The 26676-nt window shown below is 40.6% G+C and overlaps 1 protein-coding gene across 1 annotated transcript; it reads left to right on the top strand.

The window, feature by feature from the left end:
* The first annotated feature begins 2531 nt into the window (after positions 1-2531).
* Positions 2532-3472, top strand: LOC123388354 (olfactory receptor 4F6-like). Its single transcript, XM_045067933.1, is given in 2 exon segments — positions 2532-3312; positions 3315-3472. Coding segments are annotated over 2 exon segments (939 nt in total).
* The last annotated feature ends 23204 nt before the right edge of the window (positions 3473-26676 follow it).

Here is a 26676-nt window from a genome sequence, read left to right as displayed (position 1 = left end):
CTTTGGGTTTTAATCTGGGAAAGAAAACCTTCCACAGAAGTCATTGTTCTGTATCTCATCAAAACTTGGCTACATGCCCCTCTGACACCCACCCATGGCCAAGTCACATAGATTATTCATATTTCATCCCACGGCTATAATAAGAACCTAGTTTCTTACAAAGTATGGCAATTTCCATCAAATACCTAAACAGATAGGTGTTCTCTCTTTTAGAGACTATAAGAAATATACGGAGATTTGAGTTGGCAAGGTAAAGAGTGGCTTATTGTTAATGTTTTCCTGTTCTGGTGTAGGACTTGCCTATTTCAAATAACAGACACACCAGCATTCTGTAAAATGCCATCCAGCTACCAGTCATTATATTCCTTGAGCCAAAATTCATTCATGTATATTAATGTTCTCTAAGCAAGGAAACCGGTACCTTTCTGGTTAAAATTAGATATGAAACATGAAGCTTTTCTTCATAGTTATCCCCAGAAATCATCACTTACTGAGAAATGTTGGTACCAAAATAATAATAACAATAGTAATAATTAATAATCTATTTCTATCACATATATGCATACTCTACTCCAACCATATATTTCACAGAATTCTTTTTCCTTTTCTTGCCCCTCTCCTATTGCTTTCCTTCCAATTCCTTTTCATAATTATTAATTATTCTGATTATGCTCACCACAGTGTAGCTACCATACCTCACCATACAATGCTATTACAGTGCCATTGACAACATTCTCTGTGCTCTAACTTTCATCCTAGTGATTTATTTACTCCATAATTGCAAGTTTTATATCCCACTCCCCATTACACTATTTGGCCCATCCCTCAATCGCCCTCTCCTTGGCAACTACCAGTTTATTCTCCATATTTGTATGTCCATTTCCTCCTTTTCATAATTTTTATTACACATACATGGCTAATGTAGAAAACATCAAAACATAGATGGTCAACATTTTTAGTGTTAGAAGTACCTAAAATGTCATTATCCAAAATGATCTAAAATGTTGATTCATACATATTTTTGTAGTGTATAATTATAAAGAGCACATCAAATGTATATTCCTTTATAAGTAATTATACTTAATAATTTAGCAGACATCTCATCAAGTCTAAATTTGCTTCTTTGTGATGGCCTAGCTCATCTTATCAAATCCCCCTTTCTGAGTATCATCTCATTTCTAATCATATCTTTGAAATGTACCTTTAATTTTTCCTTTTACATTAAATAATGAATGGATCCAAATACAAGCTATCTATACATATTTTCAGCCTTTCTCTTTTTCTTAAGATTTAGGTATTTATTTGAGAGGGGGACAGAGAGAGAGCACAAGCGGGAGGGGCAAAGAGAGAGGGAGAAAGAATCTCAAGCAGACCCCTGCTGAGCACAGAGCCCAGCAAGAGGCTCCACATGGGGCTCTGGCTCCACACAGGGCTCTATCTCATGATCCTCACATCATGACCTGAGCCGAAACCAAAAAGTTGTATGCTTAACCTACTGCACCCATCTATGCTGCCCATCTTTAACCTTTCTGTTTATCCATAGTGATAACAGATATTTCCCTTGAAAAAGTTGTTTGTAGCCATGCTACTCACCTTCAAATAGCATTTTAGTTAAACTTCAAGACAAGCTCTCATGACCTTTATCTTTCATGACTCTCTGGGGTCATGTAGTTTTCACATGCTCTTAGTATATCATAATTAAACATTTTGTTTAAGTAAAGTCACCAGTCTTTCAGTTTTGTGTTTGAATTGACACTTATTAATCCTAAAATAGACCTATCAAAAGCACAATATCTCTATCCTAGCAAAGTAATTATTAGAAGCCCTTTTTCAGAGTCTGCTGACACTCTGGGATTTAGCATTTCACCAGTTTAAGGTACATTTTAATTATCCAAGGCACTGGTTGCAGTCACAATATTGGAAACTATCAGAGGACTCAGCCTTTTCATTTTAAGCTAATGCTTCCTCTTAGAGTAAACACATTCTTACACTCATTGTCTGGTCACTATTCACTATTGCATGAGTGATTAATGCCTGAAATTTTGCAGGTGTGAAGTAAAAGAATAATCAAAGAGTACATTCTGCTACAGTATCTGTGCACAAATATGATCAAGGGTTTGAACATTCAAATCATGGCTAACTATTTATGACACAGAAGACGTTTTCTTGAATATACATGGAGAAGACAGAAGCAGCCCAAATTATTATACAAGGAGCATGGTAAAGAAACTTTCTACCAGGAAGATGTTACTCTTTGCTCCTAATTCCTCCACGTTACCTGCCTTATTCTCACATGATTTCTTTCCCTGTCATCCTAGCCTAACTTTTGATTATCTCATTTCTATTTTTTTTCTCCTTTTCCCCTGTCCTCTCTGTATGTATTTGAACTTCTCAATTAGACACTTACCACGTATTTTCCACAAAATCATTGATGGGCAAACAACATATCAATGTTCAGTTCCCATATTTCTCAATTCTGCCTTATTTTCTACCTTTAGAATACTTCAGCTTCTTCTCTACTGATTGAGCCAATGGATACAACAAATGTCTCTGTGGTATCTGAATTTGTATTGATTGGACTTTCAAATTCATGGGTGATGAACCTTTTTCTCTTTTGGTTCTTCTCTGTGTTCTACATGGGAGTTATCCTGGGAAACCTCTTCATTGTGTTCCTGGTAATTATTGACTCTCATTTACACACTCCCATGTACTTCCTGTTAGCCAACCTCTCTCTCCTTGATCTAGGTCTGTCCTCTACCACAGTGCCCAAAATAATCACTAATCTTTTCACTAACTGCAAAATCATTTCCTTTCCAAAATGCATAATACAGATATTTTTTATTCATGTCATGGGTGGAGGTGAGATGGTGCTGCTCATAGCCATGGCATATGACCGGTACACTGCAATCTGTAAGCCTCTCCACTACTTGACCATCATGAGCCCCAAAACGTGTGTTTCCTTCGTAGTGACTGCCTGGATAGTGGGGATAATCCATGCCGTATCTCAGTTTGTATTTGTCATAAACTTGCCCTTCTGTGGCCCTAATGAAGTAGATAGTTTTTACTGTGATTTCCCTCGGGTCATGAAACTTGCTTGTGTAGACACTTACAAGCTAGAGTTTGTAGTCATTGCTAACAGTGGGTTTATATCCATGGCTACCTTCTTCTCTTTAATTATTTCCTATATCTTCATTTTGGTCACTGTCTGGAAACGTTGTTCAGGGGACTTGTTCAAAGCATTTGTCACACTGTCAGCTCACATCACTGTAGTGATTTTGTTTTTTACACCATGCATGTTTCTCTACGTGTGGCCTTTCCCACCACATCACTGGATAAGTACTTGTTCATTGTTGATTTTGCTATCACTCCCCTCTTGAATCCTGCCATCTATACATTAAGAAACAAAGACATGAGAGTGGCCATGAGAAGACTAGGCAAACGGATTGTGGGTCCTCATGGGATCTCACAATGATTTGGAGCAGATCTAGAGACCACATGCTTCAGGCTCACCAAGAGCACTGCAAGTCATGTGATTGTCATCACTACAATGGTAAGAACTACTATTGTTATGATAGTTCAACAAAAGTCCCCCTGTAGAAATTGATTATTGAGTCAGAGATGACTTTATTTTGCTAATGACAGAGAATAAATTGACATCACCTACTTACATTGAGAAGAAAGGTGAGAAAGAAAACTGAGCTGATTTATAGGAGTAAACTTAACATTCAAATACCATTTTCTGTGACTTGCTAATTGTATTTACTCTCAATTACGAAGACATATGTCAAACAAGTGATAAAAAATATCTCATGGTAACATGGATTTAATTGATAAAAATGTAACTTTGAGTCGATCAAAATCAATAAATTCTACTTTTTAATTTTTTATTTTAGTTTGAGTTTAACTGAGAATAAGAAACAAAAAATCAACTATTTATTACTTAGATTAAGCATGTTGTTTTAGTTGTTTAGACTTGATTGGCTTTAAATAGAGAAGGATCACTCTTTACACTGTGAATACTTCAAATAAATACAAACCACAGATTTCTGAAATTTTGTCTCACACTTTCTACTATTATAAAGATGAAGATTTTCAAATATTCAATTATCCTAGTTTATTATCAAGAAAAAAAAAATCCATAAAAGTAATTGCTGTTTCAGGGCACCTCGGCAGTTTTGTCTGTTAAACATCTGCCTTTGGCTCGAGTCATGATCTCAGGGTCCTGAGACTGAGCCCCATGTGGGACTCCCCGTCAGCAGAGAGCCTGCTTTTCCTTCTCCCTTGCAACTGCCCCCAGATTGTGCTGTCTCTCAAATAAATAAAATATTTAAAAATTGTATTAACTAAAATTTAAAACTAATAGCTGTTTCACTGAAGAATAATCACCCTAAGATATATGTTTAGAGATTCTGGCTTCTTTGAATATGGTTTGCTGATCTGACAAAATGCTTCCCAAAAGTATATGTATCTTAGATAAATGAAAAGCCAAAAGTGGTAAGGCATATTCAATTTGACTGAGCACATCTACATTTGGAATAAGTGCTTTATTAAAGTACACGTGTTTTCATTTATTTGTTTATACTTCTCTGTAAATAAAATCTACTCAATTAAGGAAAATAATGCCTATATTTTTTGTCCAGTGTTTCTCCAGGAACCTTTTCAATAACATCTCTGCTTACTCCATGTAAATTAATCATTAATACTTCTTTTAATGTTTTGGTATTCATCTGGATGGGAAGCTCTTTACTTGATCATTGCTAACCACTCCCTCTTATAAACAATGCACTGGGCCTCTGAGATGGTACAGTCTCCTACTTTTCCCTCCTACTCTTGGGGAATTCCTTCCCAGTAACAGTTTGCCGGGTTCTCTCCTCTGCTCCACCACCAAACTCAGTGTTCCTCAGAATTGCAACTTTGGTCTTTTCTCACTCCATATTCTTTCCCTAGGGGACATCCGTTCTCTTGGCTTTAATTACCATCTCAGCTAATTTTATTATTGGCTTTTATTCTTAAGCCAGGCTATTATTTCTTGTGTTCCTACTTCATAAATCTAACTGCCTGCTGGCTTGATGCTTCAAGGGCATCTCCCACTCAGCAGATCTGAAACTAAACTAATTATCTTATCCTCAAACCCATTCTTCTGTCAGGTCCTTAGTCACAGTAATTGGCACCAATATTAACCCAGTCTCTCAGTGCAAAATCTAGGAGTAATGATGGACTCCTCCATTCGCAATCCCCACTATTCAATAAATCAGCAAATCATGTTAATTCCAACCTCTAAACACCTCCTAAATATGTCCTTTGCTTTCTTCTAAATGTCACCATTCTTGTCCAAGTCTTCACATGTCATTTTTCAAACTGAGTATGAGTCACTATGTGTCTTCTCTCTTCAAAGCTGATTTGCCTTTATTCCCATTATCTACATACAGAATGAGAGATTTTTTTAAGTGTAAATATAAGTACATGTTTGTTCTCCTTAAGACCCCTCACATACTTACCAACACTCTTAAATTAAAGTACAAGCTCCTTTTCAAGATTTATCAGGCGATCCAAGGCCTGGCCCTTATCCTCCTCTCCCGGCTCAGAGGACAACTGCAGAGGAAATTTTCTTTTCTTTTGCTTGCCTAAAACTTTATTTTCTCTGGGCACCAAGTGGCTCAGTCCCTTAAGCTTTGGAGTCTTAGTTTCAGCTCAAGTCATGATCTCATGTTCATAAGACTGAACACAGAGCTGAGTACTGCATCAGGCCCTGTGCTCAGGACTGAGTCTGCTTGAGGTTCTATCCCTCTGTCTCTCTCTCTAAAATAAAATAAATAGGTAAAATCTTAAAAAAAAAAAAAACTTCATTCTCTCTTATCTTGAGGCTTTGCTCTGGCTAATCATTCTGTCTCAAACATCTGTCCTTCATATTTTGCCTATTAATATCTATTCATTCTTCAAATCTCTGTTTCAACATTCTTTTATCAAGAAACACTTCCAAGATCCTGGGTCCAGAAGAACTCCTTCCATTGTATATATTATACCACTCCCTAATGCCACTTTTGTAACATCAATAATAATAATTAATAACAATGAATTATAATAATTTCTTATTCGATGTAGATCTTCCTCATTATAGTTTAAGTTCCACATGAGGAAGGGGCTGGGTCCATCATAGTCACTGCTATATATAGCAGTGCTATAACACTGTTTACTCATGTTAATGAGTAAGAACTCTACAGAAAATGCTCAATAAATGCTTATCATTAAATAAATGAGTAAGACCAACAAAGAGTAAAAACAAATAACGTGAATAGTTTCTTGAATACTGTTTGGGCTTTCTTTGTACATTCAGTCAAAGGTCATAGGATCACAGTACTTCTGTCCTTTTCTTTTTTTTTTCCTTTTCTCAATTAATTTTCTCTGCCTATGTGGCCTGAATGCTCTACAGTGAAATCTACTAATGAGTACCTTTCGTAGACTTAAGCCAATTCAAAGCCTGGGCCAATCTCAGCTGCATCAACCAATAAATTAGTGGTCTCCACCCTCTCTAATACTTCTAAGTCTCATAAACTCTACATTAGCAACGCCTGCTCCTCTTGACCCAGCAGCCTTTTCTGCTGCCAAGCAAACCCAAGATCCATTCCTTAGAGGATGGCTCTCAAATCACAGCTTGCTCTGTGTCTACCTGACCAGCTCCTCAGGACTTTATATTTACCTAGATGCTGCTCATTCATCTTAATCTGTTGTTCTGCCTGGTATCCAGTGTCTGACTTAGAACATCGGTACATTGGAACAGGAGCACACTGACATGACAGAATGATATTATAGGGCGCTGTGTTGCAGAAGAGCTTTTGGAAGGTTGGGAAACAACAGGAGAAATTTTCCTCTTATCTTAGAGTAGCTGTGCTTCTTCTAGGCAAATAAATTGCTTTACCTTGTCTGATATATATTATGATTCATGCAACTGACCATGCTTAGCTATTTATTTTTTATCAGCCCACAGGAGTCCTCAGTTTGTATTCTTGTTTGTACATTTTGTAATTTCAATGCTTTTTGAAAATTAATTTGAGACTATCATTCCATAACTAGAGAATTAAGGTTCTTCCTTGTTTCTGACCTGAGAAAATAAAATGCAGGTCTAAATAAATACAGTTCTAAACAAAGATAGATCCTTCACACTTTGGAGCCCCATGATAGCCTGGAGATCTTATTCTTTATACTTCCACATCAAAAATCAATAAAGACTTACTTTTACAGAGATACACTACGCTTGTTTCAAAGCCTTATCATAGTTCCTTTGAATGAGTATCTCCTTCAGGTAAACATGTTCCTCTTAGAAATAACTCTAACTCCCTACATTTTCCTCTTTTGTTTTTATCTCCTTCCCTTGATGTCTTAAGAACTTGATCTAATTGCATACAAATTTTACTTGTATCCAGTCAACTCAGGAAATATAAGGGTCAAAAACATTCAAGAACTTCATCCTCAACACTCCAAAGTTTGGGACCACAGGTAAATATATACAAGTTAACATAGGCTATGACGGGTAAGAGGAAAATGATCAATACATTCTCCCCCTGTCAGTCTTAAGAATCATCTCTACAGGCAACCTGGGTGGTTCAGTTGGTTAAGCAACTGCCTTCAGCTCAGGTCATGATCCTGGAGTCCCAGGATCGAGGCCCCCATTGGGCTCCCAGCTCCACGAGGAGTCTGCTTCCCCCTCTGACCTTCTCCTCTCTCGTGCTCTCTCTCACTGTCTCTCTCTCAAATAAAATAATAAAATCTTTTTAAAAAATGAATTTATAAAAAATAAAAAAATTCAAAAGAAAAATATAAATTAAAAAATAGACAAAATCTTAAAAAAAAATTATCTCTACATATCGGGGGGTTTACATCTATTTCTTCAAGTATGGTACATGAGCAAAGGTATGTCTGTACACTCAGGATATGTTTTCCCACCCTCTTTCCCTATCTCAGTGCTTCTAAGGATTTCATCCCAAAGATCATGTAACCAATATAGAGATATTTTTACACAAACCAACATACTGCCTACAAACCATCCCTCTTCTCTCTGTTTTATTACCACGCAATTTCTCTTTCACAATTTCTCTCATGGGGAAGCCAATGTGACACAAATGTTTAGTTCCCCTAAGAGAAACTAATACTGGGCTCAGTATTGGTCTTCTCTGTGAGAACAGTTGACCACTCTCCTGTGTAGCTAATTATTTCCCATTTTAGAGAATCTTTTGTACAGTTTTTCCTTGAGGGAAGATTATGCACAGAAATGAAGCTCTCTGGATTTCTCTTCTCCTAAAAATGTACATCCTGTGGCTGAACAGACAGATAGGAAAGATGCTTTTATTAAAAAGTTTCTTTTCAGTGTTCTAGAATTCATTGTTTATGCACCACACCCAGTGCTCCATGCAATACGTGCCCCCCATAATACCCACCACCAGGCTCACTCAACACTCTACCCTCCCTCCCCTCCAAAAGCCTCAGATTGTTTTTCAGAGTCCACAGTCTCTCGTGGTTTGTCTCCCCCTCTGATTTCCCCCAACTCACTTCTCCTCTCCATCTCCCCATGTCCTCCATGGTATTTCTTACGCTCCACAAATAAGCAAAACCAATGGTAATTGACTCTCTCTGCTTGACTTATTTCACTCAGCATAATCTCCTCCAGTCCCATCCATGTTGATACAAAAGCTGGGTATTCAGCCTTTCTGATGGAGGCATAACACTCCATAGTATATATGGTCCACCTCTTCCTTATCCATTTGTCTGTTGAAGGGCATTTTGGTTATTTCCACATTTTGGTGACTGTGGCCATTGCTGCTATGAACATTGGGTACAGATGGCCCTTCTTTTCACCACATCTGTATCTTTGGGGTAAATACCCAGTAGTACAACTGCAGGGTCATAGGGTAGCTCTATTTTAATTTCTTAAGGAATCTCCACACTGTTTTCCAAAGCGGCTTCACCAACTTGCACTCCCACCAACATTGTAAGAGGGTTCCCCTTTCTCCACATCATCCCCTCCAGCACATGTTGTTTCCTGTCTTCCTAATTTTGGCCATTCTAAATAGTTTAAGGTGATATCTAATGTGGTTTTTTTGTTTGTTTGTTTGTTTTTGTTTTTTTTTAAGATTATTTATTCATTCGACAGACAGAGATCCCAAGCAGGCAGAGAGGCAGGCAGAGAGCCCGATGCGGGGCTGGATCCCAGGACCCCGGGATCATGACCCGAACCGAAGGCAGAGGCTTTAACTCATTGAGCCACCCAGGTGCCCCTCTAATGTGGTTTTGATTTGAATCTCCCTGAGGGCTAGTGATGATGAACATTTTTTCATGTGTCTGATAGCCATTTGTATGTCTTCATTAGAGAAGTGTATGTTCATATCTTCTGCCCATTTTTTGACATGATTGCCTGTTTTGTGTGTGTTGAGTTTGAGGAGTTCATTATAGATCCTGGATATCAACCTTTTGTCTATACTGTCATTTTCAAATATCTTCTCCCATTCCATGGGTAGCCTCTTTGCTTTGTTGACTGTTTCCTTTGCTGTGCAGAAGCTTTTGATTTTGATGAAGTCCAAAAAGTTTATTTTCGCTTTTGTTTCCTTTGCCTTTGGAGACATATCTTGAAAGAAGTTGCTGTGGTTGATATCGAAGACATTACTGCCTATGTTCTCCTCTAGGATTCTGATGGATTCCTGTCTTATATTGAGGTCTTTTATACATTTTGGAGTTTATCTTTGTGTATGATGTAAGAGAATGGTCAAGTTTCATTCTTCTACATATAGCTGTCCATTTTTCCCAGCACATTTTATTGAAGAGACTGTCTTTTTTCCACTGTATATTTTTTCCTGTTTTGTCGAAGATTATTTGACCATAGAGTTGAGGATCCATATCTGGGCTCTCTACTCTGTTCCACTGGTCTATGTGTCTGTTTTTATGCCAGTACCATGCTGTCTTGGCGATCACAGCTTTGTAATAAGCTTGAAATCAGATAACGTTATGCCAGTTTTATTTTTGTTTTTCAACATTTCCTTAGCAATTTGGGGTCTCTTCTGATTCCATACAAATTTTTGGATTATTTGCTCCAGCTTTTTGAAGAATACCAGTGGAATTTTATCGGAATGGCATTAAAAGTATAGATTGCTCTAGGCAGTATAGACATTTTAACAATGTTTATTCTTCCGATCCAAGAGCATGGAATGGTCTTCCATCTTTTTGTGTCTTCTTCAATTTTTTTCCTGAGTGTTCTTTAGTTCCTCAAGTACAGATCCTTTACCTCTTTGGTTAGGTTGATTCCCAGGTATCTTATGGTTCTTGGTGCTATAGTAAATGGAATCGATTCTCTAATTTCCCTTTCTGTATTTTCATTGGTAGTGTATAAGAAAGCCACTGATTTCTGTACATTGACTTTGTATCCTGCGACGTTGCTGAATTGCTGTATGAGTCCTAGTAGTTTGGGGGTGGAGTCTTTTGGGTTTTCCATATAAATAATCATGTCACCTGCGAATAGAGAGAGTTTGACTTCTTCATTGCCAATTTGGTTACTTTTTATTTCTCTTTGTTGTCTGATTGCTGTTGCTAGGACTTCTAATACTATGTTGAACAAGGGTGGTGAGAGTGGGGATCCTTGTCTTGTTCCTGATCTCAACGGGAAGGTTGCAAGCTTTTTCCCATTGAGGATGATATTTGCTGTGGGTCTTTCATAGATTTGATGAAGTTCAGGAATGTTCCCCCTATCCCTATACTTTTAAGTGTTTTAATCAGGAATGGATGCTGGATTTTGTCAAATGCTTTTTCTGCATCGATTGAGAGGACCATGTGGTTCTTCTCTCTTCTCTTATTAATTTGTTGTATCACATTGATTTGATTTGCAAATGTTGAACCATCCTTGTAGCCCAGGAATGAATTCCACCTGGTCATGGTGGATAATCTTTTTAATGTGCCCTTGGATCCTGTTGGCTAGGATCTTGTTGAGAATCTTAGCATCCATATTCATCATAGATATTGGTCTGAAATTCTCCTTTTTGGTAGGGTCTCTGCCTGGTTTGGGGATCAGGGTAATGCTGGATTCATAGAAAGATTCTGGAGGTTTTCCTTCTGCTTCAATTTTTTGAAACAGTTTCAAGGGAATAGGTGTTATTTCTTCTTTGAAAGTTTGGTAGAATTCCCCAGGGAATCTGTCAGGTCCTGGGCTTTTGCTTTTTGGGAGGATTTTGATTTCTGCTTCAATCTTGTTACTATATATCGGTCTATTCAGGTTGTTGATTTCTTCCTGGTTCAATTTGGGAGTTTATAGTTTTCCAGGAATGCTTCCATTTCATCTAGGTTGCTAAACTTATTGGCATGTAACTGTTGATAATAACTTTTGATGATTGTTTCTACTTCCTGGTGTTGGTTGTGATCTCTCCTTTTTCATTCATAATTTTATGAATTTGGCTTTCTCTCTTTTCTTTTGGATTAGTGTGGCCAATGGTTTATCAATCTTATTGATTCTTTCAAAACACCAGCTTCTAGTTTCATTGATGCATTCTTCTGTATCTCTGATTTCTACCTCATTGATCTCAGCTCTAATCTTGATGATTTCCCTTCTTATGTGTGGAGTTGGTTTGATTTGTTGTTGATTCTCCAGTTCTTTAAGGTGTAGAGACAGCTGGTGTATTCTGGATTTTTCAATTTTTTGAGGGAGGCTTGGGTGGCTATGTATTTTCCCCTTAGGACTGCCTTTGCTGTATCCCATAGGTTTTGGACCGAAGTGTCTTCATTCTCATTGGTTTCCATGAATTGATTTCAGTTCTTCTTTGATTTCCTGTTTGATTCAAACATTCTTAAGCAAGGTGGCCTTTAGCTTCCAGGTGTTTGAGTCCCTTCTGAATTTTTCCTTGTGATGGAGCTCCAGTTTCAAAGTATTGTGATCTGAGAATATGCAGGGAATCTTCTCATTCTTTTGGTATCAGTTGAGTCCTGATTTGTGACCCAGTATGTGGTCGATTCTTGAGAAGGCTCTGTGTGCACTTGAGAAGAATGAGTATTCTGTTGTTTTAGGGTGGAATGTTCTGTATATATCTATGAGGTCCATCTGGTCCAATGTGCCATTCAATGCTCTTGTTTCTTTATTGATTTTCTGCTTCGATGATCTGTCTATTTCTGAGAGAGGTGTGTTAAGATCTCCTATGATTAGTGTATTCATATCAATATGACTCTTTATCTTGATCAACAGTTTTCTTATTTAATTGGCTTCTCCCATATTGGGGGCATAGATATTTACAATTGTTAGATCATCTTGGTGGATAGTCCCTTTAAGGATTATGTAGTGTCCTTCTGTATCTCTGACTACAGTCTTTAGTTTAAAGTCTAATTTATCTGATATGAGAATCACTACCCCAGCCTTCTTTTGAGGCCCATTGGCATGAAAGATGCTTCTCCATCCCTTCACTTTCAGTCTGGGTATATCTTTAGGTTCCAAATGGGTCTCTTGTAGACAACATATGGATGGGTCCTTTTGTTTTATCCAATCTGCAACCCTGTGCCATTATATGGGCGCAGTTAGGCCATTCACATTGAGAGTGATTATTGATAGATATGTTTTTATTGACATCGGGTTACCTTTGAAGTCTTTCTTTCTGTAGATCGTCTCTATATTTCTGTTCAGTGCTATTCTTAGGATTTTTCCTCTTATATAGAACCCCCCTTAATATTTACTGCAGTGTCAGCTTGGTGGTTGCAGAGTCTTTTAAGCCTTGCCGGTCCTGAAAACTCTTTATCTCTCCATCCATTTTGAATGTCAGTCTTGCTGGATAAAGTATTCTTGGCTGCATGTTCTTCTCATTTAGTGCCCTGAATATATCTTGCCAGACTTTTCTGGCTTGCCAGGTCTCTGTGGACAGGTCTGACATTATTCTGATGGGCTCCCCTCTGTAAGTAAGGAGCTTCTTTTTCCTACTGGCTTTCAAGAGATTATACCTACAATTATAATTCCTCAATTTGACTATCAGGTGTCATGATTTTTTTTGGAATGTATAATCTTGGGCCTAGTACATGAATGCTGGTTCCATTCGCGAGCCTGGGAAAATTTTCATGAAGGACTTGTTCCACTATATCTTCTAGACTTCTTTCTTTCTCCTCCCCTTCAGGTATTCCAATAATTCTGGCATTGGAATGCTTCATGGCATCATTTATTTCCCTGATTCTGTTTTCGTGGTTTCTAAGCTGTTTGTTCCAGGCTTCCTCCTGATCCTTTCTCTCTGTTTGTCCTCCAGAACACTAATTCTATCTTCTGTATCAGTTACCCTAGCTTTGAGAGAGTTTAGATTAGGTTGGAACTCATTGAGAGCATTGTGAACCTCCTCCCTGGCAGCTTTAAGCTCTGCCCTAACATTGTGAATATCCTGTCTGGTCGCTTTCAGTTCAGCCCTAATCAATTCCGTTTGGTCATCCATGGCTTTCTCCAGCCTAGCTATTGCATGGATAATTGTTAGCCTGAATTCTCTTTCCGACATATTGTCTATGTTGATAGCCGTTAGCTCTGTTGCAGAAGGTCCATCCTCTGTATTTTTCTTCTGTTGGCCATTCCTCCTCCTAGTCATTTTGGTGGTAGATGACTGTACAGATGTAGCTGGATGTATCAACCGTGGTGCAGTCAGGGTGCACCCTGGAATACTTCTGAGCAATCAGAATTCCCCACCCAAACGAGAGACAAAAGAAAAGAAAAAGAAAAAAAATGAAAAGAAAAAAAAAGAGAGACAGGAAAGAAAGGGAAGATGAAAGAGAAGGTTCAGCCCAAATGGGCCCCAAGGTAAGATTTATGAAGTAGACAAACCAAAAGAGACAAACAAAAAGACTGATACAAGTATATGACAATAGAAAAAAAATATATATATGCAAATAAAGGAAGAACCTCGTCAAAAAGAAGTATAAGATTTATATGCTAACAGGACAAACACAAAAACACAGAAACAGTGGTGGAAGAAGATGGGAGAGTGGTTGTAAATTCTCAGTGTGTGCGAGGAAGGTTGTTTTGATTCTTCCTGGATGTATCTTGATATCTTTGTTAAAGGACTCAACTTTCCTAAGATAAACGGGGATTAAAAATTGATTTACCTATAGGGGTAGTATTGATTGGGGAAAGGGGATTACTTTGAAGTTTAACTCTATATGAATATTAGAAGATAAAAATAAAAAGGAATAAACTAGACTAAACTAAACTAAAATTTTAAAAAAGGAATTAAAAAAATAGAAATGCAAAAGTAAAACATAGGTGTATGTATCAAAAAGTTCAGGTTAGAAGGGTATTATGAAATTTGATGTACTGTACAGCTCGCTGTGTGGTAAATAGGTTAAAAAAATTACCTATGTGTAAAAAAAAAAAAAAAAAAAAAAAAAAAAAAAAAAAAAAACCAGAATAGTGGGAACGAGTGAAAAATAAAAGTTTTCCTATGAAGTAGGGGTTGTTCTCTTGTAGTCCTTTTTTTTTTTTTCCCTCTCTCTTTTTTTTTTCTTTCTTGGTTTGTTTTCTTGGTGAGGGGCCTGCCTGGTGGGTTTTCAGTCAATGATATTCCCTGAGTTAAGTCCTCCCGCCCCCCTCAAGGGGAGGGTTTCTGAGGAAACTGGTTTTTTTTCCAGGCTTTTGTTCTCTGGTGGTTTTTATGTTTGTTCACTTTTTTTTTGTATCTCGCTTTGACCGCTTTTGATGGTTTTTGTAGTTTTAGAGGAAAACAAACCGCACCCTGATCTCCCTCTCAGAGAGAAGCCTCAGTCTGGCTGCAGAGCCTAAATAAGTTCCCCCTTGGCCGCTGGCATAGCAGGATCCAAGTCGCAGTCCCTGGGGATGCAGGATCTTTTGCTTGTACCCAAAGCCAAGGAAGTAGCAGCTGTCTGGGCAGCTCCAGACTGCCAGAGAGGTTCCAAGCAGCGATCTCACACTGAGATTTTCCCGCTGGCCTGGGCTGGGAGTGCCTGGTCTTTCTGGGTCTAAGAGTGCCCGGCTTGCACACACCTCTTTCAGGAGTGGCTATGGGTCACGCGCGTGTCTCAGGCACTGAGAATGGGGTGCTGGTCCGAAAGCACCAGGCTGGGCTTTTGCACACCTCTGTCAGGGGAGAGATTGGGACGCACGTCTAGGCTCTGAAACAATGGCGCGGGTCTAAAGAGCGCCGGCTGGGCCTTTGTAACTTTTTCATGGGACTATGAGGGACATGTGTGCGTCATTCCTCAGGCTTTGTAGCAGGGCTCGCACATTCTGCCGACTGGCGTGGCTCCCATCCCCTCACAGGAGCTAGAACCCATGCATTCTTGTGTGCGCTGGCAGCTTAGGGACCAAGACCTGGTTTCTCCGCCACACCCTCTCTGCCTCAGTGCCAGGGGAGGCTGTCCTGGGACCGGGGACTTAAGCCCCTGTCCCTAGCCGCCCCGATTCCTACAATTTCCCCCCCGCAATCCTTTGCTCTTTTTGAGTGCTTTCAACCAGTCTCCAAGTTTATGCTGGTCCCCAGACACAGGGAACTCTCGGATTGGGGTATTACTTTCCAACCAATTGCCTCTGGTGGCTCCCTTGCCACTTGAGGTTCTGAGGTTGGTTCTATTGTATACTAGTTGCTCTTTTAAACTGTGGCTGTTTTACTATGCCCCAGGGCAGATAAATGCACTTCCCCTCCCTCAGTATGATCCCTCTTCACTGCACTTTGCAACACCAATGGCGGAAGTTTCCTTTCTTACTGTATATTTGTCTCTTCCCTATGGCTATTCTCTCTTACCCTTAAATCTTTAGTTATGCAAAAGGTATTCAGTCAGCTCTTGGTTATTCTTTAGGAGGAGGTGAGTTCAGGATCTTACTGTATCACCATCATGGACAGTAATCCCCCTCTATGTTTTATTTTCAATTCATTCATACTACTGTCACTGGAATTTTTACCCATATTTAAATCATCCAAGTTACAGAGACATAGGGGCAAAGAATTTGGGGAAGAGAAATGAACCTGGGAAGTATTATAGAATTAATGACATCATCCCTGGAAAATTTCATGGCAATACCCTCTATATTGCTGAGCAGAAGGTGTTTGGTGATTTCATAAACTCACCACCCAATTCAGTGCCTTTAATAAGGTTGCAGATGAAGAACTATGTTGACTTCTTTTTTTTAAATCTTTTTTTTTTAAGATTTTATTTATTTATTTAACAGACAGAGATCACAAGTAGGCAGAGAAGCAGGCAGAAAGAGGAGGAAGCAGGCTCCCCGCTGAGCAGAGAGCCCAATGCAGGACTCGATCCCAGGACCCCGGGATCATGACCTGAGCTGAAGGCAGAGGCTTTAACCCACTGAGCCACACAGGCGCCCTTATGTTGACTTCTTAAGGCGATATGTTTTGTCCTGTTAGGCTGAGATGAAACATATAAACCTAATGCTTTAGGACTGTCACCATGAAAGTGGGTTTTTCATATTACAAAGTCGATTAAAGTTTCTGAATTAATTTGTAAGATTTGGGAAAATTTTATTACTGTTAGTACTGCTGAAATGTGTGTCTTGGAGTTTGAGTGATAATTAACTTTTTTTAAGCAGGAATATCTTACACGAACATATTAGTTTAAAGACTCTAAGCTTCTATTTATAACATGTAATTTAATCTTTTAATGATCTAAATTATTCTAAAATGAGACAGCCACAATACAAAACATGGAACTGTGAGTTCAATCAATGTGGTGGAGTCACAATCAGTAGAATCTATAAGGAACCAACAGAGAAGAAAGAGGAAGAATGAAGATGGATTGGAAAGAGACTAGGAGAATAAAAGAAAAGATAAGAAAATGAAAAATAAAATCCTAAAATACAAATAAAGAGGATTTCATAGCTTTTCATAAATATAATATTGAAGTTTATGATACAGGACCCTTTCTGCTTTGTCTAACAGTATATCACCTGCCTAAACTAGTGGCTGGCATATAGAAAAAGCCCAGGAAATATGTATTTCCTAGAAAATATTTCCTAGAATTTCCTAGAAATAGGTATTGAATTGCTCATAGAAGAAACAAAACAGTAGTCCTCACAAATATATAGAGAAATTGATTTGATAGTACCTTCTCCACAAACTTGTACTTCCTGGTGATAACCCAGTTATATATACATAAAAAGTGGGTATTTAGCTGAGTGAAAAAATTTTCACCCTTTCTGTTAACAAACATTTCAGATTACCATGTATCATTGATGAGAAAATCCTGATGACCTGAGAGAGATTGTTTGGAGAAGAAGACCATGCACTTGTTTCTCTACCTTTTCAGAAAACCCTGGTGACTTTGTGAAGCTCTCAGGAGTTCATCAGAGGCCAAGTATCCACAGAGTTCGCTATCCTTCCTCTTGGAGATGTAAAGCTTTTCAGTCATTCAGGGTCTGGGGAAACCCATCTTTAAACAGGAAATGTAGATACATATTAAACAAATAAGATGATCAGAATTATAAGATTTGTAGAAGGGGGAAAGAACTTTGAGGGAATCTTTTTCAGTTACTTCATTCTGCCAGTGGAGAACTAACCCCGTGAAAGTAAACGGCTAGCCAATGTGTTCACAGTATTACATTCACAGGGCCAGAAGTAGAAGTCATCCTAACTTCCAGTCCAATCATCTTCTCAGTAATGCTCTATACCAGCTTAATAGAGTCATAAAAAAGCTAGAATAATTCATGTTTGATAGGATCACTCTAACCTCATTAGGAACGGCCTTGATCCCTGAGTTTTACAAATATCATTTAAAATAATACAGGCAGGGCACCAGGGTGGCTCAGTTTTTAAGGGTCTGCCTTTGGCTCAGGTCATGATCCCAGGGTCCTGGGATCGAGTCCCACATCAGTTTCCCTGCTTGGAGGGAAGCCTGCTTCTCCATATCCCACTCCCCCCTGCTTCTGTTCATTCTCTCACTGTGTTTCTCTCTTTCAAATAAATAAAATCTTAAAAAAAAATAATACTGGCTTCCCTTCCCAAAAGATTTTTTTTTTTTTTTTTGCCATTGGGAATTTCTCTTGCTAACCCTCTTTTCCTGTTTTTTGTTTTTTTTTGTTTTTTTTGTTTTTTTTTTTTTTACAACCTGGTTAGTCCTTGAACAGTTCCATCTCAGAACTTGTAGCTTTCAGCTTCTCTGTACCATCCCCTGGTATGGGGCCATATGTTTTCTGACTCTGAGAATAACCTCTTATACTAGGCATTGGCTATATCCTTCAAATGTGGAGGAAAGTAATACTGAAGGAAAGGGAACCACACCAGAATCTTGGAGGTAGAGGACTGAAATTTCCTTCCACTTGTTTAAAACAGAATTTTGTTCTCAAATAGGACAGGCATAACTGAGGCCAGATGTCTGTTTTGCACAATGAAAAAGTTTAAAATGAATTGGAAAGCACAAAAATCAGAAGCACACGAGTCTTGGAAAATCTTCACATTATGGAGACAGATTAAACATATCAAAATGTTTTGTGTGTAGAATTGATTTGATAAGACAATACAATGCAATGATTGAAATTTGAGAATAAGAGAGTGATGGTATAAAACAAAAGGATGAAAGTATTTTCAATAAGAGAAAACTTCTGACACAGATAATTTTTTTTGAAACCTTTTTCTTTTTTTTTAATAATTTTTTAAAAATTTATATTTTATTTATTTTCAGCATAACAGTATTCATTATTTTTGCACCACACCCAGTGCTCCATGCAATCCATGCCCTCTATAATACCCACCACCTGGTACCCCGACCTCCCACCCCAAACCCTTTCAAAACCCTCAGATTGTTTTCAGAGTCCATAGTCTCTCATGGTTCACCTCCCCTTCCAATTTCCCCCAACTCCCTTCTCCTCTCTATCTCCCCATGTCCTCCATGCTATTAGTTATGTTCCACAAATAAGTGAAACCATATGATAATTGACTCTCTCTGCTTGACTTATTTCACTCAGCAGAATCTCTTCCAGTCCTGTCCATGTTGCTACAAAAGTTGGGTATTCGTCCTTTCTGATGGAGGTGTAATACTCCATAGTGTATATGGACCACATCTTCCTTATCCATTCGTCCGTTGAAGGGCATCTTGGTTCTTTCCACAGTTTGGCGACCGTGACCATTGCTACATCTGTATCTTTGGGGTAAATACCCAGGAGTGCAATTGCAGGGTCATAGGGAAGTTCTATTTAATTTCTTGAGGCATCTCCACACTGTTCTCCAAAGAAGCTGCACCAACTTGCATTCCCACCAACAGTGAAAGAGGGTTCCCCTTTCTCCACATCCCCTCCTACACATGTTGTTTCCTGTCTTGCTAATTTTGGCCATTCTAACTGGTGTAAGGTGATATCTCAATGTTGTTTTAATTTGAATCTCCCTGAGGGCTAGTGATGATGAACATTTTTTCATTGTGTCTGATAGCCATTTGTATGTCTTCATTGGAGAAGAGTCTGTTCGTATCTTCTGCCCATTTTTTGATATGATTGTCTGTTTTGTGTGTGTTGAGTTTGAGGAATTCATTATAGATCCTGGATATCAACCTTTTGTCTCTACTGTCATTTGCAAATATCTTCTCCCATTATGTGGGTTGCCTTCTTTTTTTTTTTTTTTTTTTTACTGTTTCCTTTGCTGTGCAGAAGCTTTTGATCTTGATGAAGTCCCAAGTTTATTTTCGCTTTTGTTTCCTTTGCCTTTGGAGACATATCTTGAAAGAAGTTGCTGTGGCTGATATCAAAGAGATTACTGCCTATGTTCTCCTCTAGGATTCTGATGGATTCCTGTGTCACATTGAGGTCTTTTATCGATTTTGAGTTTATCTTTGTGTACGGTGTAAGAGAATGGTCGAGTTTCATTCTTCTACATATAGCTGCCCAGTTTTCCCAGCACTATTTATTGAAGAGACTCTTTTTTCCACTGTATATTTTTTCCTGTTTTGTCGAAGATTATTTGACCATAGAGTTGAGGATCCATATCTGGGCTCTCTACTCTGTTCCACTGGTCTATGTGTCTGTTTTTATGCCAGTACCATGCTGTCTTGGTGATCACAGCTTTTTAGTAAAGCTTGAAATTCGGTAACCTGATGCCTCCCTCACGTTTTATTTCTGTTTTTCAACATTTCCTTAGCGATTCGGGGTCTCTTCTGATTCCACACAAATTTTTGGATTGTTTGCTCCAGCTCTTTGAAGAATACTGGTGGAATTTTGATCAGAATGGCATTAAAAGTATAGATTGCTCTAGGCAGTATAGACATTTTAACAATATTTATTCTTCCGATCCAAGAGCATGGAGAGAACACAATGAACACCAAGGAAGTAGAAACAATCATCAGAAGTTATTATCAACAGTTATATGCCAATAAGCTAAGCAACCTAGATGAAATGGATGCATTTCTGGAAAGCTATAAACTCCCAAAATTGAACCAGGAAGAAATTGACAACCTGAATAGACCAATATCTAGTAACAAGATTGAAGCAGTGATCAAAAACCTCCCAAAAAACAAGAGCCCGGGACCTGACACAGATATTTTACCGAAGAGTAGAAAGTAAAGGGGAATTGAGGGGAATAGAAAGAGGGACCAACCATGACAAGTGCAATTTTTTTTTTTTTGAGCATGAATACATTTCCTTATTAGGATGTTCACAGGAATGACACACTAGCCCTGCCCTTCTGATGTGATAAAGAATACATACATCTGACCTACATCATGGCAGGCAACAAGGGTAAGGGTTCTCAGAGCTGGTACCAGTTGTCCACTGGAGACATCCCCAGCCACCAGAGAGGATGTTTCCTTGATTCCAGCATCTTTTCTATAGCTTCCAGTCAGGTCTCCATGACTTGTCCAGACTTCATTCCAGCATCAGCTAACCCTCTTTTCTAGCCGCTCTGGACTCCTTCAAGATCTAGGTCAGCTACCTCATGTCTAACTTGTCCAGGCAGGCTCTGGAATGCTGCAGCACATCTCTTTGGTATGCTGCTGCTGCGCTACCCTCAAGGGTATGTTTGGGACTTGGGGGAGAGGGAGAATAACATCATGTTACCAAAGCAGACAGTTGGGGTATATTGGCAAGTGAAACTTGGACATACACCCAACAACCTCACAGAATACATGCTTTCTCCCCAAATAATACATAATCCCCCAGAGAGCAAACACATAGATGGGGTCAATAATCAAAGGAGCGGGACTGATAAAAAGCAAAGGTTAAGCAAAGTTTTATTTCCATGCCAGGCATCAGAAACCAGATTGACCGGTCAGGGCCGCCTCGTAAGAGAGCGACGGCACCCCCATCTTACAGGCTCATTTTATAGTGCATAATGGCAGACCTCAAGACATGTGGTTTCTATTGTTAGGGCATTTACTCCTGGAATTGATACCCAGAACCGATACCAGGAACTGCTGGAGCATTTATTCCCGGAATGAAGTCCATGGATGTAAACAACACTATGGTTACCTAGGCAATATGGAGTCACTCTGGCTAAGCAGACCCTAATAGTTAAACAGGTTTTAACATTAAAACAGCCCTAACACTCCCCCCTTTTCTTTGGAGATTAGTCAATTTCTTGACTCTTCAGCCGTTCTATGTCCTCTTGTTGTAAGGGGTTATATTGAGTTTGTAGAACTAACGTTTTTATTGCCCCAATTCTTTTTTTGTACAAATGACATTAGGGCATTAATAATGCAGGGGACAAAAAGTGGCATTAGTAATAGTAAAACCAGGGGGCCTGCAATTGCTGATATTAGGGCAGTCATCCATGGAGACTAGTTGAACAAACTTTTATACCATCCCTGGGAGTTCCTGAGTTGTTGTTTGTGCTCATCTACTCAGAAGCAGCATTTCTCTCCCAGGGCTATGCAAAACCCCCCTTTTTCTAGGAATAGGATGGGAACCACACGCTTTGTCTGTTCTATCCCTGCAGTAAGCTGTTGGAATCCCTCGGGTCCTCCATAGTATGAAAGTAAACGGTCCCTTCCAACAAGACTCCAAGTTTCCCACTTGGTGGCAGCATATCCAAACCAAGTCTCTGGGTTGGTAAGGATGTGGTTCCACCTCAGTCTCCGTCTCAGCGTAGGCAGCTCATATCCCTGTGTGGGCTCTTTTTAAGACAGACTGTAGTGCCTGCGGTGACTGGAGTACAGGCTGATCAGTTATTTCTGTTAGGGCAACCTCTTGTAGCTGTGGTCAGAGTGGAGGGGGTCTCCCGAACATTGTTTCAAATGGGGTGATCTTGTTTAAGTGGGGTGTACACCACACCCTAAGGAGAGCGAAGGGAAGGAGATCCACCAATCCACCTCCAGCCTCCAGAATTAACTTTGTCAAGGTCTCTTTAAGAGTCCGGTTCATTCTTTCTACTTGCCCGGAGCTCTGGGGTTGGTAGGCACAGTGTAGTTTCCAATTAGTGCCCACGGCCTTGGCCATTGCCTGTGAAACTCAACTCACAAATGCAGGGCCGTTGTCTGACCTGATCACGAGAGGCGACCTAAAGCTAGGAATTATTTCTTCTAGTAGCTTTTTGGCTACCACTCCTGCCATCTCATGTTTGGCAGAAAAAGCCTCTACCCAGCCTGAAAAGGTATCCACAAAACTAACATATACTTGTGTCCACACTTTCCCTGTTTCGTCTCTGTAAAATCCACTTCCCAATAAATTCTTGGTTTCCTACCTCTTTCTATTTTTCCTCTTCCCATCCTAGTTCCTCCCACATTTACCGCCTGACATTGAGCACATCTATCAACCACATCCTGGGCCATACGCCCTAATTTAGAAACCTGGAACTGCTTGCCCATGAGCTCCTTAAGCTTGAGTGCCCCTAAATGAGTGCCCTGATGTATTTGGCTTACTAATTTTTTTTCCTGGTCTTCAAGGAAGAATTAACTTTCCTGTCCTAGTCTTAGCCCAATCCCCTTCATAGTCTAATTTAGCCCATTTTTGTAAATCTTCCTCTGAATAGTCTGGTTTTTCTGGTAGGGCTGGAGACAGGAATGTAACCAGTTCTTGTGCCTTTCTCAGGCTGCTTGCTTTGTGGCTTGCTCTGCTAATTGGTTTCCTTTTGAAACCAGATCAGTCCCCTTTTGGTGCCCCGGGTAATGCATAACCACCACCTCTTTCAGGTCCCAAATAGCCAGAAGGAGAGCCAATATTTTTTTCTCTGTTTTTAATTCCTTTTCCTTCTGCTGTTAATAGGCCCCTTTCTTTATAAATATCCCCATGTATATGCACAGTAGCAAAGGCGTTCCTGCTGTCCGTATAGATGTTGGCAGTCTTACCCTTGGACATCTGCAGTGCCTTGGTGAGTGCAATCAGCTCCGCTTTTTGCGTTGAGGTTCCATGTGGCAGGGCTGCCTTCCAGAGCTGCTGCTCAGGAGAAACCACCGCAGCCCCTGCATACATCTTTCCATTGGCCATGTAGCTACTCCCGTCTGTGAACAGAGTCATCTCCGCATCTGGGAGGGGAGTGTCTCTAAGATCCAGCCTTATTCCTGTGATCTGGGTCAGGACCTCCCCACAGTCATGTGGGTGGTCAGCCAGCTCCTCTGGCAGCAACGTGGCTGGATATAGCACCGCCGGGGGCCAGAAAGTCACTTTCAGTTTGTTGAGGAGGAGGGCTTGATACCCCGTCACTCGGGCGTTTGTCATCCACTGCTCTGGTGGGGTCTGGAGGAGGCCCTCTAGAGCATGAGTGGTGGTCAAGATGAGATTTTGACCCAAAGTCAATTTATTTGCATCCTTGACCAGGAGGGCCATGGCAGCAATTATGCAGAGGCAAGGGGGGAACCCAGCTGCTACTGGATCTAGTTTCTTGCTAAGATAGGCTACTGGCCTTTGCCAAGGCCCCAGAGTCTAAGTCAAAACTCCTTTGGCCACCCCTACCTTTTCATGCACATACAAGTGGAAGGGCTTAGTAACATCTGGGATGGCCAATGCTGGAACACTCAGTAAGGCTGTTTGTAATTCCCAAAGTGCTCCCTCTGCCTTAGCTGTCCACTCTACAATAGTGAGTCCTCCCTTAGTCAGTTTGTAGAGAGGTCAGACAATCTCTGTGAACCACGGTATCCACTGTGTGCAGTAGCCCACTGTCCTAAGAAACTCCCTCATTTGTTGGGACGTGGTGGGGCGGGGGTATCGGGTGATCACCTGTTTCCTGGACTCAGACAGTGAATGCACTCCCTCGTGGAGATCAAAGCCTAAATAAGTAGTATGGCTCTGACAAAGCTGTGCTTTCTTTGTTGTCATCCAATACCCTTTTTCCTGTAGAGTCTGTAAGAGAGCTCTCATCCCCCGCAAGCATGACTCATAGTCCTTAGCAGCTATTAGCAAGTCGTCAACATACTGTAACAGAGTGACTCCCAGGTTGGAGGTTCTGTACTCATGCAAATCCTCTTGTAGGGCCTCATTGAAGATAGTGGGTGAATTCTTAAATCCTCGGGGAAGTCTTGTCCAGGTGAGCTGGCCCTGGAACCCTTTCCAAAGGTATGCAGAAAAATGCATTATTGAGATCTAAGATGGTATACACAGTTCTTTTGGGGCCCAGGAGGGAGAGTAGGGTATAGGGGTTAGGCACCATCAGGTGAATATCTTCAACCCATTTGTTAACTTCCCGCAAGTCCTGAACGGGTCGGTACTCCCCAGTTTCGGCCTTTTTGACAGGCAGCAAAGGTGTGTTCCATGGAGACTTGCAAGGAACTATGATCCCGTCTCCTCGGAGGCGGTTAATGTGTTTCCTGATCTCTTCCTTTGCTTTCCAGGGGAGGGAGTACTGCCAGACGCAAACAGCCGTAGCCGTCACTTTTAACTGTACCACTATTGGAGGCCATCCCTTGGCCAGGCCAGGAGGCTTCCCTTCTGCCCAGACTTAGAGAAACTCAATCTGTAGGGTTTGGAGAGGGCTTCCCTCCCCTGCACCCTCTGGTTTTGAGACTGGATCATAAAGGAGGTGTTCGTCTACTGCTGCCACAAGCATCTGCACAGTGGGTTGTCCCAAAGTCACAGTCATGTCTCCTTCCGAGAACTGAAAGCCAGCCTGTAGTTTGTGGAGGAGATCTCTTCCCATTAGGTTATACGGGGCATTAGGGAGGACCAAGAATCGATGTTTGACTACTCCCAAGGCCAAATTTAAAGTCCTTTCTGTTGTCCATTTATGTCTTTCTGTGCCATTTGCCCCTTGTACCCATCTTCCCATCTTCCTCTCCAGATAGTTTTCCCATAGGCTTTAGTATGATGAAAATTGGGCTCCCGTGTCCACGAAAAAATCAATTGATTTCCCCCTCCACTTCAATTTTAACCCAAAGTTTGGGGAGAGGCTCCAAACCATGGCCCCTTCAGTCTTTGGTGGCCAGCACTGCCGTCTTCTTTTTAAGGCACGCTCTGGCCCAGTGTCCTTTTTCCTTGCAGTAAGCACATTGATCTGAATCTAAGTCTTCTCACCTGTTTTCTCTGTGCTTAGGATTTTCTTTCCACCGAGCGTCTCCTACCTGCCTTTTCCTTTTCCACTGACCTCTTTCCCCCATCTCCTTCCCACCTCATGTAATGCTAAAACTTTAACTATTTTTCTAGTCTTTTTTTTCATCTTTTTGTGTATCCCTGTTGTTAAACAGCTTTTCTGCTGTTTCCACTAACTCAGTCCGATTCTTCCCTTCAAATCCTTTAATTTTCTGAAGTTTCCTCCTTATATCTGGGGCTGACTGACTGGCAAAGGCAAGATTTATTACCCTCTGATTTTTGGGCGCCTCGGGGTCAATCAGGCTATACATTTTATAGGCTTCAATAAGCCTTTCTAGGAAAGCCCCCAGAGACTCATCCTTACCTTGAGTCACCACACTAATTTTAAATAAATTTAGGGGTCTCCTCACAGCTACACGGAGGCCTCCCAGCAGAGCCTGGCAGTAGAAATGTAGGCTCTCCTTACCTTCACCAGAGTTTGGATTCCAGTCAGGGGGTTCCTTTGGGAAGTAGTCTTCCATTTGCCGGGGATTGAGGTCCCGGCCAAGTCTCTCACTTATCACCTTATGGGTCCCTTGCATAATGTGATCCCTCTCTTCCACGTTAAAGAGGGCCATAAGGAGCTGCTGAATATCCACCCAGGTGGGCTAGTGGCTAAGAAGGACAGTCTCCAAGAGATTAATTAAATTTTGTTAGTAGGGGGAAGGTGAGACTTGAGCCACGATGGTGGCTCTTCCACCAGGTATCACCAGGCCACAATGTCCTTCCAGTGGCCCTCCTGTGGAGAAAGTGGGCCACTCCAACTGGCAGAGTGCTTTTAGTTTTCCTGGGTAAACCTTATCACCCAAGTGGGTGGCTTTACCTTGAAAATCCTTGAAATACTGGAGAACAAGACTTATGGGGGGGTCACAGGTCCCTTACTCCCTGCTTGCCCCATTTCTTTAAACACAACAGACAACAAACAGACAACAAAAAGACAAGACAAAGACAACTGCAGACCCAGGGGCCCTTCCTCAACCAGATATCAAGTCTAAGTGTGTGCAAGATATAATCCCAATTCAAAAACACAAACTGCCACTGGTGGGGATTTTCTTGTCCCCTGACCGCCTAGGGGGACTCAAACCACCTGTGTGATCTACCAGTGGAGGGATGGGGCATCCCCGCATCCACTCCAGCCCTGGGGAACAATTCTGCGTCCAGTTTCTCCCTGGTGGGCCACACCCCTGGAGCTCAGCAAACAGACAGAACAGGATCTCGCAGAACGGGATCTCGAGATCTTACCTCCG

Source organism: Mustela putorius, unplaced genomic scaffold (genome assembly GCF_011764305.1).
Source record: "Mustela putorius furo isolate JIRA1106 unplaced genomic scaffold, ASM1176430v1.1 tig00003898_pilon_pilon_pilon, whole genome shotgun sequence".
Taxonomy (NCBI): Eukaryota; Metazoa; Chordata; class Mammalia; order Carnivora; family Mustelidae; genus Mustela; species Mustela putorius.
Note: the sequence above shows the minus strand (reverse complement) of the source record. Positions and strands in the feature narration are given on the sequence as shown.